We start from the raw sequence: 13,509 nt of genomic DNA on the forward strand, positions 1-13,509 counted from the left end.
TTCGCAGATCCAAGCCCGGGTAGAGGTCAAGTACTGACGATCAAAACGTGATATTGGTTGTGTTGTGATGAGAGATAAAAGTGCTGAAAATAATATCAAAAATTGATTTTTGCTATGTTGCAATAGTAAAACTTGATATTTGGAGATCAATTAAACGGCTCGCTGCTATTGGTAAGATCATACCGAGAGCTAAATGTGACATGATGATGATGTTTCGGGAAATTTAAGATATTATGTTTAGTACTCTTACCTCTTATCTCAAACAAACCAATATCGCTTTTTCAACTTCGTATCCAAATATGCTATTATTGAGCTTTTTTCCTCTACTCGGGAAGAGGCCCGATTTTCTGCCGTAATCCATCTTCACACCTCGCGGGTAACATCAACGTCACTAACGTGCCAAGTTAAGGTGGAGATCACCTATGTCCACATTCCAAACAACGCATTTTGCCTCGCATTTTCTCGAGTACAAATCCCAAGATTAATCAAGCGCATCGGTCTGAAAATGCTGCTTGGTGTTCACTCTCCATATTTGTGGTCCAAAAAATTCTAGTGAAAAGAAAGGTGGCCATTTTGGTTGCCATCTTTGCACTTCAACAACCTTGTCCTTAAACAAATTTCTCTCCACAACACCAAACTTTCCACCACCTAGCCACTTCGTCACAGCCGGACCGGCGCGTCGTCAACCACCAAAAATCATGTACTTGGTCCTTGTGGTGTTAATCGTCTATTCCTCGTAGTCTCTCTCCCTCTCTCTCTTAAAAGTTCTTTTGAACACCAGCTGTCCTTATCACCCGTGCCAGTGCTATGCTGAACAGTAAGTTTGAAAGAGTATCGCCCTGGTTCAGTACGTCTAAGGTTACGAACGATTACGAAACTTCATCGGGTTGCGGTACACTTGATTTCGATTCGACAATTGTCGCACAAATCAGTCTAATCAGCTTCGCAGGAAAATCATGCTGATTCATAATCTGCCATAATTTGTTTCTATTCACTGAATCGTACGCCGCCTTAAAATCAATAAATAGATGATGGGTCTGCAAGTTGTACTCCCGCAATTTATCGAGAATCTGCCGCAGGGTAAACATCTGACCCGTCGTTGATTCGGCCCTCGCAAAAACCCACCTCATATCCGCCGACGAAGGACTCTTCGATACCAATTTTTGTATAGAGAGCAAATGAGACCAACCGAACAACTAAGTAGCAGGCAATTCTCTTTCTTCTCATATCTTCAGGTATACAGTCGGGTTTCCTATTAGACGCTGCCACCCACTTTACGCCCAACACGTTTTCCAAGCTGTCTTTTGAGCTATTTAGTTCTTTTTTTTTGTATATGATGAGTCTATAATAAGCACTAACTGCTCTAAAAAATCAGCTGGGTTGGATGCAAGACAGCTGAGAAATGGTGGTGGGCGTAAACTGGGTGGCAGCGTCTAATAGGAGACTCGACTGTACCGCTATGTTATTGCATAAAGTGCGCATAATAGGACTCTGCCCATTTTTAACAAGTTGATCCCAAAAATATGATTCTTATTCCTTAGAGATGTCCCACCTAGTACACACAGTTCACCTCTACTCAGCATATGACACCAAATTTAAATACGATTACTGTTAATTGTACCGAGAGGAAACGCCAATTAAAGGCACACTTCCTCAATCTTCTGGTGGCGCGCTCTGAAAAGCCACTTGTATGAATGAGCGTGCTGCTCGTTGAAACATTCCCCATATCTCTGAGCTCGGCAAAAGACACAAGCTGCACATCTAATAAGCGTGACTGCGAGAACAATTATGACATTAGTTTAATATCAAGATTAAGACGATATATCGTTTCATCAAGCGGCAGCTAAACTGATGAAGTAGCATGGATTCACGCATTGCCACAGATAAATCCAGGCTCGTCGGAAGAATAACGCTTGACCTTTAGTTCGCCTCAACGGCAGAAGTGATAAAAGCGTGGATTAAATACTCCACATCCTCATTAGCTTCGATGGATGGGGGAACAAGTTCGCCTTGCTTTGTTGCGGCGGTGCCAAGTGAGTGTTTGTTTATGCATGCAAGACCCTCGCCGAGAGACACATATATGTAGTTCACCAGCTCTACGTAAAGGGGATCATTTCTGAGAAAGACGATGAAATCCTTCTAGATGCCTTAGATGTCGTTCTACTTAGCACCTATTTAGATACCGTAAACCAAACAGAACGCTGGGGCTGAAAAAAAGATGATTCTCATTAAGTGTTAAAAAATATTTTCACTACAATAATTGATCTAGAATCATCATTGGGGGCCTTTGTAATGCAACAAAATATGTTCCAAAGTTTTGACCAAAAAATGTAACGCAAACGGATATCTTAACAACTGCTTATTGAAATAGTTTACTGGTATGTTTAGCTCTGCCATTTGAAGTATCGGATGAGCTGCAAAAAATAGTTGTAGTATGTAATTGCAATGGAATGTGCACACAAACGTCGAACAACTAAGGGGAAGTCGTAATGCTGCATAGAAAACTTGAAAAATAGGAAGTTGATCAGAAAAAAAGTGCTGTGGAAATGAATTCATGTATTTTTTCCTGGTTTTGATGTAGGCACCATATTGGACAACATATTGTTCCATAGCAAATATGACAAAATTGGAATAACAGAGATGATAACAACATATGGATATGAACAAATATGATTGGTTTTAGTAAGAAATAATGTTTAAAAAAATGTTCAAAACTTCTTTGAAATTTGGAGAATATAATTAGACAACTCGACTGTTCTTCAAAATATGAAGACAGTTGAAATGAAATGTAAAAATGTAGAGCATAATAAACTTTATAATATTATTCATTTTATTCAATAAATATAGCTTATTTATAATTTCTGAAATAGTCATTTAGAATACGGCGGGAATGCATATTGTGTGCTAAGCTACTAGACTATATAATTCTAAGATACTTGGCATTTACCGTTAAATTCTCTGACTTATATTGAATCCGTAGGATCGATGGACTAATGTTACCCTCTAGGGACAATGTCACCCCGAACGACGGTACATTTAAATTTGAAACAATTGTTAGTGCTTTTTAGAGCGATAAATATCAGCTGTCCCGGCAGACGTTGTACTGTCATTTTGGTTGTGATTGTTTGACAACTGTTGTGGGCTCATTTTGGCACCGCACTCTAGATTGGTCTTATTGCGATCGTTTTGAATTTCTTCCCCGCTAATAAGACTCAGTAATTTTACAATTGTTCTTATTTTAAGTTGTTTTTTTTTTTCATAACGTTTTGTACATATAAACACAGCCATCCCGAATACGAACTGAACCGGGCAAGAGTCATGCCGATCGGTTCATCCATTCTTGAGTTTTGTTGCCTCAAAGGGACTTCAAACTCATTTATATATATATATATATATATATATATATATATATATATATATATATATATATATATATATATATATATATATATATATATATATATAGATTTAATTTTTTTCTGTACTTTGTATTACAAATATGGAACTTGAGTGAGAAACAATATCTATCTTTTGTAATTATGAATTAAAAATATATTCGGAGAAGTTGTAGATATGACTTTTCCAAAGACCCACAAGCTTCAAGGGCCTTCTCAGTACGTATTAAGCTGTAGTCATATTTTTTTAAAGCTTTGAATATATTCAAAAAAATATTATTAATTAATTGTTAAGTTAAAATAACATAGAGCACCCACGTGACCAATGATCTCTTACCACAAACTTGTACTGGCTGATATCAGAATCACTGAATGTGAATGTGTAAGCCAAATTCTTACAAATTATAATTACCTATCTGAAATATTTAAGAATAAAAATCTTCTATGACACCATTAATAGCTGAATGTACCGTTAACCGGGGTCAAATCGATCAGCGAAATGTAATTGATGGGACCGGATCATAACTTTCGGGGTCACAATGTCCCGGTCCTCATGCAGGGATGGGAACATTCAATTGCAAAGAGTTACACTCACTTGCTGTAGCTGAGAAAACAGGAAGTGAATAGAACACTTTGCAAGTGATTGTTCCCATCCTTGTCCCCATGGGGGTTGTAAATGCTAAATAACATTTAAAAGTTTGGATGCCTTCTTTCCTTGGACCTCGTGACGAATGTAGTTGCATGCTTCGACGTTTTGGGACATAATGGCTTCGGACGTTATGATACAGCGCTGAAATTGATCACTCATTTCATTATTTTCTTTATTTTTTTTTCTCAATTCCATTCCAAGAGCTTGTTATGATCATATAATTCTTTCCTTATCTTGTTCATAGGTGCCTAGATATGAGAGAGTGGACATTTCAATTTTTGGAAAAAATCTAGCTTTGTTGTTTTTTTAAGGATTTTCAAAGTGCATTTTTACTGAACTGAAATTTTTGTTACTAAGCAATCAATTGTCACTAGAATTTTCCGTGTTTACATTTTTATGGAAGCTTGATTGTGAAGTAATGGTACTATTTTGAACGTGAATCAGTTTGAAGAGCATATTTTTTCGATAAAATAATCATTTATTAGAGAGGAACTCGCTTATTTTCAAGGAAATTGCCTACCTTGAGGCGTTCAGGAATTTAAAGAATTAATTTGTTTTTTTACTGTCAAATTCACTAGCAATTTTCTATTCTTACCGTTGTTCTTCTTTTTCCATTGTATACTGATCAATTTCGTTCCAAAGTAGCACCATCATTTTTTTAACAAACATTAACAGTTAACAAAATATTTGAATCTGTCGAACAAAATTTTTATTCGTTTTCTAGGATAACAGATTTAGTTCAATCCTCAGAATGTATAATTAATAGTCATGACCAGCATAGGGTACTGGTTCCCTTATTAAGCATGTGGCTCCCATTTTCATCCTACGAAAAACAAAGGATTGAAGCGCTGTTTGTTTTGTTTCTCATTTTTGTATTTTTTGTTAGAAGTGAGCATCCATGAACGGAATGAATCGGTGCCGTAATCGCTTGTTTTCGAATAGGATGAACATGGGAGCATGAGATTACTGATGGAACACATACCCTATGTGTTTGGAGAAGCATCACACTGTGATACAAAAAAAAATATTTATACTTTTAGGAAGCTCAATTTATGCTCTCAATAGCTAAATAGTAGACTACTAAACACCACTAGCGGTTTTTTAAGTACCTATCTTTGTTAAATATCAAACCAAGATAATCGTTATCGCCACCCACTGTGAAGCTGCAACATGAACTTCACCTTTATTCATATTATTTCACCTACAGATTTTCACTGGAAAGCAATAAAACACCTGTTGCGAGTTAAACCATTACTCTTGAGAATCTCCTCGGGTATTTTTTTCCATTTCAGTTCTATGCATAAAACAGCAATGAATCACACCAACAAATCCCGCGTACGGTAGCATATGCGTGAATGTTAAAAATTATATGTTGTGGTATCTACCCTTTATCGCAACCCCCAACAAATTGTGATTGATGCAAATGTTCATTTTTCTCCATATTCTTCTGCGTAGCCTCATTTATCCGTTCTCACGAAAATGCGCAATAATAAAAAGGATCAGCACCAGTCTTATCATCTCAAACTACACCCGTAAATCGGGGTAATGGAGCGTCACATCAATATAAATTTGCCATCATAAATAATCCATTACCTGATTATCATTGTATAGCAGTCATCAATCTAATTATGACTTCCGCTTATTTCACTCTTCACATAGTCTTACACATCCGATGGTTTTGTTCTGTCTTACAGAGCTCTACTCTTCGCATACATCGTCAAGTTTTTCACCCTCCATATCAGATGGCATGACGACGCCCAACTCGATCACCAACGACGGTGAAGCTGGAGTTTTCCTACCAAACGGGGATCCTACCGGTGCTACCAGCGCTGATGCTTCTGGAGACAAATTCCGCTCGGAGCGACGCAATCGGATTGACAATAACAACAAAATAATTAAAAACAACAATCACACTAATAGTCACAGCAAGAATAATGATGGCACTTATCGGTGTCAGTTTTGTGATAAAACGTTTCCACGCCTTGGCTATCTAAAGAAGCACGAACAGGTGAGTCTATAGTTATTTTGAATTATATTAGGCCGATACAAATATAATTATTAGGGTATGAGTACCCTTCTTCGTGCTATGTCTCTATGTTCATCCTGTTTCAAAAATAGATGATTTAGGCACCGATTGTTTCCGTAATTTTTGGTATCATGCATGCTCACTGCCTACCACAAATACAAAAATAAAAACAAAATAGCGCTAACATCTTTACTTTACTTTCGCATATTATTGAATTTCTTGGACGTCTTCTTTAAATTTAAAGGGAGAAATTGAAAACAACTAGAGAAACAATAAATGACAACTATGAACATCTTAAAATACGCAAACTGTTGAAATAATATATATTTAATTATAAATATGTTATAATTCAATAAAAAAAAGCAATTCTACCGTTGGAAACAATGTTACAAATTGGCAATTGTTGTGGGCTGCATAAAACTAATTTCCCGAAGTAAAATGAAAGTTTTTTTTTTATTCTTCAACCACTTAACCTAATTTACAGCTCTTTTGTCCACTATGACACTGCGAGAGTGATTCCAATTGGCAGCTGCACATACACTTTGTACAGCGCCTTAATGTATGCTATTCTAATTTTACTATATCGAACTGGTTGCCTTTCCGCTGCTGTCACTTTCCTACCCTGTCCATGGTAGAATGATGAGCACGGGGATATTTCCCTTCCAGATCGATTTGGGGGTCCATTACGAGTTGTCGTTAGCCGATATCCAAGTTTCCGGGTCCATTAGAGCATATGCTCAGAAGAGGGTCAGGTGTTAGCCGCTCTCTGGGGGATGAGCAACTGACGAAAAATTGCAAGTGCCGGGGATGAAATTGAACCCCTGACCATCCACTTATGAAGTGAACGTGTGACCACTACGCCACGGACTCCGGCGAAAAATGAAAGTTATGAAAGATGAAAAAATATGCTTTACTGCGTGTAACCTTTTTTTAGAGCCGAAATCAATTTTTGAGTTTGATTGCATACAATTATTAGAGTTCTTATGATCCAAAGTTAGTACTGGGATGCCCTTGAAGTCCACTGAAGCCCATTACAACCCCCTGGCATTCCCTAAAACCACTCGAAACGCCTTGCAACCCCTCAAAACTCGCCTCCTGCAGTCTTCCCTTAAACTCCACTGAAGCCCCCTAACACCCCACAGTGGGAAAAAATGGACCCAAAATCGCAACTTTTAGAAGCCGCTGGTTTGGAAAAGCATCAAATACCTATTTCTATGTAAAAAATTACAAGGAATCGAATGGTGGTGGTCTCGTTTTGTGCAGACCACGGGAAAGGTCCCATTTCGCCCCAATTTGCCCTTTTTTGCACTATTTTAATGCAAAAGATAACAAAGTAGCATAGATAACCCGGGTAGAGGTGAATAACAAACCAATAACTAAAGAATAACATATTTTGTCATTATATCTAAATTTGCAATTCTTTAGTTCTTTATGAATAGCTCAGGATGACACATAAATTACAAAATATGTTATCATTGTAAAACTTGTAATTGACGAGTTATTATTAAATAGTATAATAACATAATAATAACAAATGTTACTATCATACTATCCTGCCACAATATCAAAACAATTACATAATTTATCATCATAATTAAATTTGTTATTATTTTGACATTCTTTTTGCTATTATTTTGTTATTACAATGGCAAAATCCCACAACCCCTTGATGACAACCCCTTGATCAACACAGTTATTCTTTAGTTGTTATGCCATAGCAATTTAGTTATTATTTTTGTTATTTTAACTCTTATTTCAAACAAACTAATAGCAAATTTTGCCATTCAAACATTCCATTTTAATGGTAAAATTTGCCCTTTATTTGCCATTTCGCTCTACCCGGGAAACCTCTGCCGCCGACACATAACCCGGGAAAACGTTAAATACTATAGTAGAGGTTGATCTCAATTGAAATGGAACATTTCCGTGCTGACCAGATCACTATAACGCCCCATTTTGTCCCACACTACTTATTAATTATGAAAAAACTAGTTTTATCCATGGATTTTCAAGCAGTTTCGATGTTTCCATTCAAATCATAGCAATCATGATGCAAATACTCTTAAACAACTGGATAGAGTTGATTTCAACCATGGCAGAGCACGAGTTGTGGCTTACTTTGCCCCACTTCTCCCTTATTTTCATGTTTCGGTGCTAAATTTTACCAAAAAGCATATGAAGATCTCCGCTAACGATCTATAAATCTATAAAAAAAAAGTTCAATATTTCAGCGAAGATGATCCACAATGAGGGTGGAACATTTTCATGTTGCCCATATCACTATAATGTCCCATTTTGCCCCATATTCCTTAAAATCTATTAAAATGAGTTTTTTTAGTTCTCATGATGTATTCAAAGCTTCCATGCAAATCATAGCAATCATGATGCAAATACTCTTTAACAAACTAGATAGAGTTGTTTTTCACCATGGAAGAGCACGAGATGTGACCACTCTAATTTTGATGTTTCGGTGCCAAATATGTCCAGAAAGCATATGAAGATCTCCGCTAATGATCTACATCCATGAAAAACGTTCAATATTTTAGCAAAGATTATCCACCACGAGGGTGGAGCATTTTCAAGTTGCCCATATCACGATAATGTTCCATTTTGCCCCATATTCCTTCAAAACTATGAAAAAATAGTTTTTCCACATATTTTCAAGCTGTTTTCGAAGTTTTCATGCAATAACATGCAATTATGATGCAAATACTCTTAAATGAAACTAGATAGAGTTTATTTTTACCATGGATGAGCAAGGGATGTGACCTATATTGCCCCAATTCATTCTAATTTTCATGTTTCGTTGCCAAATTTGACCAGAAAGCATATGAAGGTCTCCGTTGATGATCTACATCCATTATTATTCAAGCAAAGATTATCCGCAACGAATATGGAACATTTTCATGCTGCCCATATCACAATAATGTCCCATTTTACCCCATATTCCCTAAAAACTGAAAAATTAGTTTTGATAGGTTTTCAAGCTGTTTTCGAAGTTTCCATGCAAATTATGTCAATCACGATTCAAATACTTTTAAGAAATGAGATAAAGTTGATCTCCACCATGTAAAAACACGGAATGTGACCTAATTATTATTTATTTTATTATTTTATTATTGTCCGATACTGTACTTTATCAGTTAGACTGAGGCCTTAGTTCAAATGTGTATTTTACCAATTCTATGAGATAAATAATGATCATATACACTTCTTAAATAACGGTACTTGAGATCGAACCAACAAATGAAAGTCTACTGAAAATATTTGTAATATTTAGAAATTACAGATAATTTGTTCGATACGCGTAATTAAGACCCCTCACACCCTTTAGGTGTACGGCAAAGAAACTTCGCATGCCTACATATAATGTTGGATCAATCTTACCCGTATCCCGTCGGGGCCTTTGGTGAACGTACGGAGGATGTCTGTCTACTGTACTCGATAAAATTGTCCCTCTCTCTCTACCTCACAACAAGAGCAGTTGACATTGCAGACCAACTGGTGGCTGAATTGCGCTTAACACAGGTAAACCAATGATTTACGTGTTTGATTGATTGACTGGTCAATAATTGACGCATCGTTATTGCTGGTTAATAAGTCCTACCTACAACCCATGCTTTTTATTTCATTATTTGTCTTACGGGGTAAAACGCACTATAAATACCTGTTCGATAAATAAGCCGAAGTAGGCGAGCCAATTTTAAGCCTACATATAGGTTGGAAGCTTTACATTTCATTTATTGAGTTTACATTTGCTACTTCGATCGGTCTTCCCAGTAAAAATAACAATTCATGTTTGCGGATCAACAAAACATAAATAATTGTAGAATTATTGTAAAGAATGATATCTTTTTAACCCTCGAGCGATCGCGCTGTTGTATTTTGTACAACACGTTGAAAAAAATCTCGCTCTTTATACTCAGCATTAGCGTGGTGCTGACGGTGGTGGCCAACCGCGTGAGCTACGAAAGGTTAAAGAGGCTTTCAAACGGCTGTTTCACATCGGAAATTTTAGGAATAAAAAAATGTTAATTTTTTAATAATCTTTATTTGCATATAAATCGTTTTTTACATTTATCATCTTAAACTAGGTGTTCTGTATATAGTTACATACTATCATCTTATTGCGACATTTGCACCCATTAAGACTCGACCCAAATTCATTATTATCACAGTCGAATTTCGCACACGACTCGTTTTACAGTCATTTTGAACGGGGACTTGGACTTGAAACGTCAAAAACGCTGTAGGCAAGACAAAGCTTATTATGCCGGGGGCAGCTAGTTTATAATAAAAATATATGTTTCAAGTTCGTGTAGTTATATCAAACTTGGTGTAGCGCAAGCATGTTTTCTCTTTTTATTTTTCACTAAGTTGTGTCATGATTTCTTCTACACAAAAAGTGAATAAGTTTGCCGAATTCTCATTTATTTATGAGAGCACTGAAATGCATTTGAGTACGTCCTGCGTCCTAGTTAAAAATAGCTATTATCTAAAATGCTAGCGCAAAATAAGAACTTTGAAATAACTCTGGTCTAGGGTATTACCATTTCAACACAGCTCACTACAATGGCCGCCTCTATGGCCGACTTTGGCACCTACTCGCGATTCCGAGCGCACAAATATCTACGTAATCAAAACCAGCGCACCTGACCTTCTTATTTTAAGCTTATTACAAGTGAGCAAGAATTATTATTCTGTTGTTTGTAGCTTGCTTCTTGAGATTTGTGGATCTGAAGTTCTAATGCACTGTTGAAGCGGGATTTCATGACGTTTGTCCTTAAGAACAAGCTGGTAGGAAACCCAAGATGACCGCCACAATGGCTGACTTTTGAATCTACTAGCGATTTTAATCGAACAAATCTCTCTCTCTCTCTCTTGTTGGCGTAACGTCCTCACTGGGACAAAGCCTGCTTCTCAGCTTAGTGTTCTATGAGCACTTCCACAGTTATTAACTGAGAGCTTCCTCTGCCAATGACCATTTTGCATGTGTATATCGTGTGGCAGGTACGAAGATACTCTATGCCCAAGGAAGTCAAGGAAATTTCCTTTACGAAAAGATCCTGGACCGACCGGGAATCGAACCCGTCACCCTCAGCATGGTCATGCTGAATACCCGTGCGTTTACGAACAAATCTCATAAAAGTCAAAACCAGCGCACTAGATCTTATTATTTTAAGCTCATGGCAAGTGAGCAAGAACAAAATTCCACCTTTGTTTGTTGCTTACATTTTGAGTTGATGTTTTTGTGCGAAGTTGATTTGGGTTTCAAAGACGTTTGTCCTTAATCAGACCTTTATGAGGTATTCTACATTGAGTACATTGAGTGCCTTTTGCTCTGCGCTCCTCTCCCTGTGTAGTTTAATTCTACACGATATATCGTAACTATCAACGCTTTGGAACACAGACGGCGCGATTGATTTACAAGATTCGCAATCATGGCTATACGCGCTATACGTAACTTCCAATGGTAAAAGAAAAGCATCAAAACAATTATCTGTCTCGAGACATATTCAGGTACATATATGCGACAGGTAACAGGTACGTGAGGTGCTACATAAAAGTGAGCATCAACAGTTGCGGAAAAATAGCAATTTTAATCGACTGACTTAATGGTGCCAATAATTGTTCATTGGTGAAATCAAAGGCGCCCGAAAGGAAACCAACCGCATACTCTACATTTGTACCTATACTCTCTAGTGTAAAAGTGATTCACGTTGAACTGGGTTGAACCATTGTGGCAAGCGGTACTGGACTCTAAAAAACACTGTACAGAGGTGCATTAATGTTATCTGTATCCTCGTTGCATGTTTTTAAATAATTGATGATAATTTATTCATAAGTAGGGACAATGGAAATTCGCGATTTCGCGGAAGCCGCGAAGTCCGCGAAATTGGACTCTAGGCGCGAAATTTGAGAAATACCGCGAAATGCCGCGAAATCTTACAAAATTGAGAAAATACCCTACCGTTTTCCATAAATTCCAAATTTTTAAGCATGAATTCACTGATATTTTTTGACAGTTTAGAGTAATACCAGATTCCGCATTCGGATTCACATATGTCGCTGCTATGTAGATTTGAACTGGATCCTCCTGCGTGATAGCCTGCCGACTTACCGCTGCGCTGCTGAAGACACTTGACAAAGTCAAGCTAACTTCACTACTGTACAAATGTGCAAAACTAGCTGCTTACAGAAAATCGATTCAAGTCAGACTTTACCTGCTGACCACTCAATCCCAGCTGTAGTACTGTGGTAGAGCGTAGAGCTCTCACGCAGCGACTGTCGGTTCAAATCCGATGGGTGGCATTTTTTTTTTGGCTCAAGCCTAGTATTCATTGATTTGATAAATTCATATTTGTCTTTTATTCGTGTACGCTTAAACAGTTGTTTTCTGTAAAAGAAATAAATTTAATCTTCATTGAAACACAATGCTACTGAACTGAACTTCTATGAACTTGAAAGTTCCGACAAAGTTCCGACATAGCATCTTAAGCAGCTCTTAAGTTCCACGAAGTTCAGATAAAGTTCCGAATGGAACTTTCTGGCTGCTTAAGAGGCTAACAATTAGCCTTGCCGGAACTTGTGACCGAAGTTCCAGCAAGGCTCATCGTTAGCCTCTTAAGCAACCAGAAAGTTCCGTTTGGAACTTTATCTGAACTTGGCGGAACTTGAAAGTGCATTTTGTCATGGGAAGCGGAACTTTTGGTTACTTGGGATGTATCTGTATAATGTGTTTTTCACAAGTCAAATAAGCGCTTTCATTTCATCATACTTCGACTCAGAGCACATGATGGAAAACAGGTGTTTTATACTGAACAACAGCTGAAGTTATCTGTTGCTCAGTCGTTAACCATAATGTATGTGCTAATTCACCACTGCTGAATAGGAATCGAAGTCTGATCATTATTAAACCACGGGAAGTTTATGTTTTGATTTGAGCGCTGCAATTCATCATCTCTAGGATGGCGCAGATAGGAATGCATGCGGCTGGCAATCGACGGGTCTCGAGTTCGAATCTGGATTTAGGTAAATTTATGTGTAGTTATTATTTCACAATATTTGTTCACAGCATTAAGTTCCAATCATAAACTGTCGTGGAAATTGAAAAATTTTGCATTTTATTTATTTTAAATAATTTTTGCTAAAGCTGAATACCAGCTTTACTATATAGTTGTAAAACGATTTTCCAACAAACAGTTCAGTTGGTACACAACACTATGCTTTATAGTTTCTCCAAATTTGTGTGAACAAAACCCGAACAAAGATTGTGCCTGAAAATTATCCAAATGTTATTCAGCATCATGCTGAATCGATTCGTCGTAAAGGTGCTTGTAAAATGAGTGATTGTTAGTTGGGTAGTAGAAAAGAAAAAAATCTCAAGGATAAAATATTTAATTTCCAAACACAATAGAAATTGCTGTATCGATAATAAA

At 37.1% G+C, this 13,509-nt stretch overlaps 1 protein-coding gene across 2 annotated transcripts in view; it reads left to right on the forward strand.

Moving 5' to 3' along the window:
* Positions 1-13,509, forward strand: part of LOC109407507 (zinc finger protein 423 homolog) — a 177,732-nt gene that overhangs the window by 138,593 nt on the left and 25,630 nt on the right. For both annotated transcript variants that reach the window (XM_062856801.1, XM_062856802.1), the window contains one exon: positions 5,739-6,052. In XM_062856801.1, the coding sequence (XP_062712785.1) occupies positions 5,739-6,052 (314 nt within the window). The remainder of the gene's footprint in view (positions 1-5,738; positions 6,053-13,509) is intronic.

The sequence above is a fragment of the Aedes albopictus genome, chromosome 3, assembly GCF_035046485.1.
Source record: "Aedes albopictus strain Foshan chromosome 3, AalbF5, whole genome shotgun sequence".
NCBI lineage: Eukaryota > Metazoa > Arthropoda > Insecta > Diptera > Culicidae > Aedes > Aedes albopictus.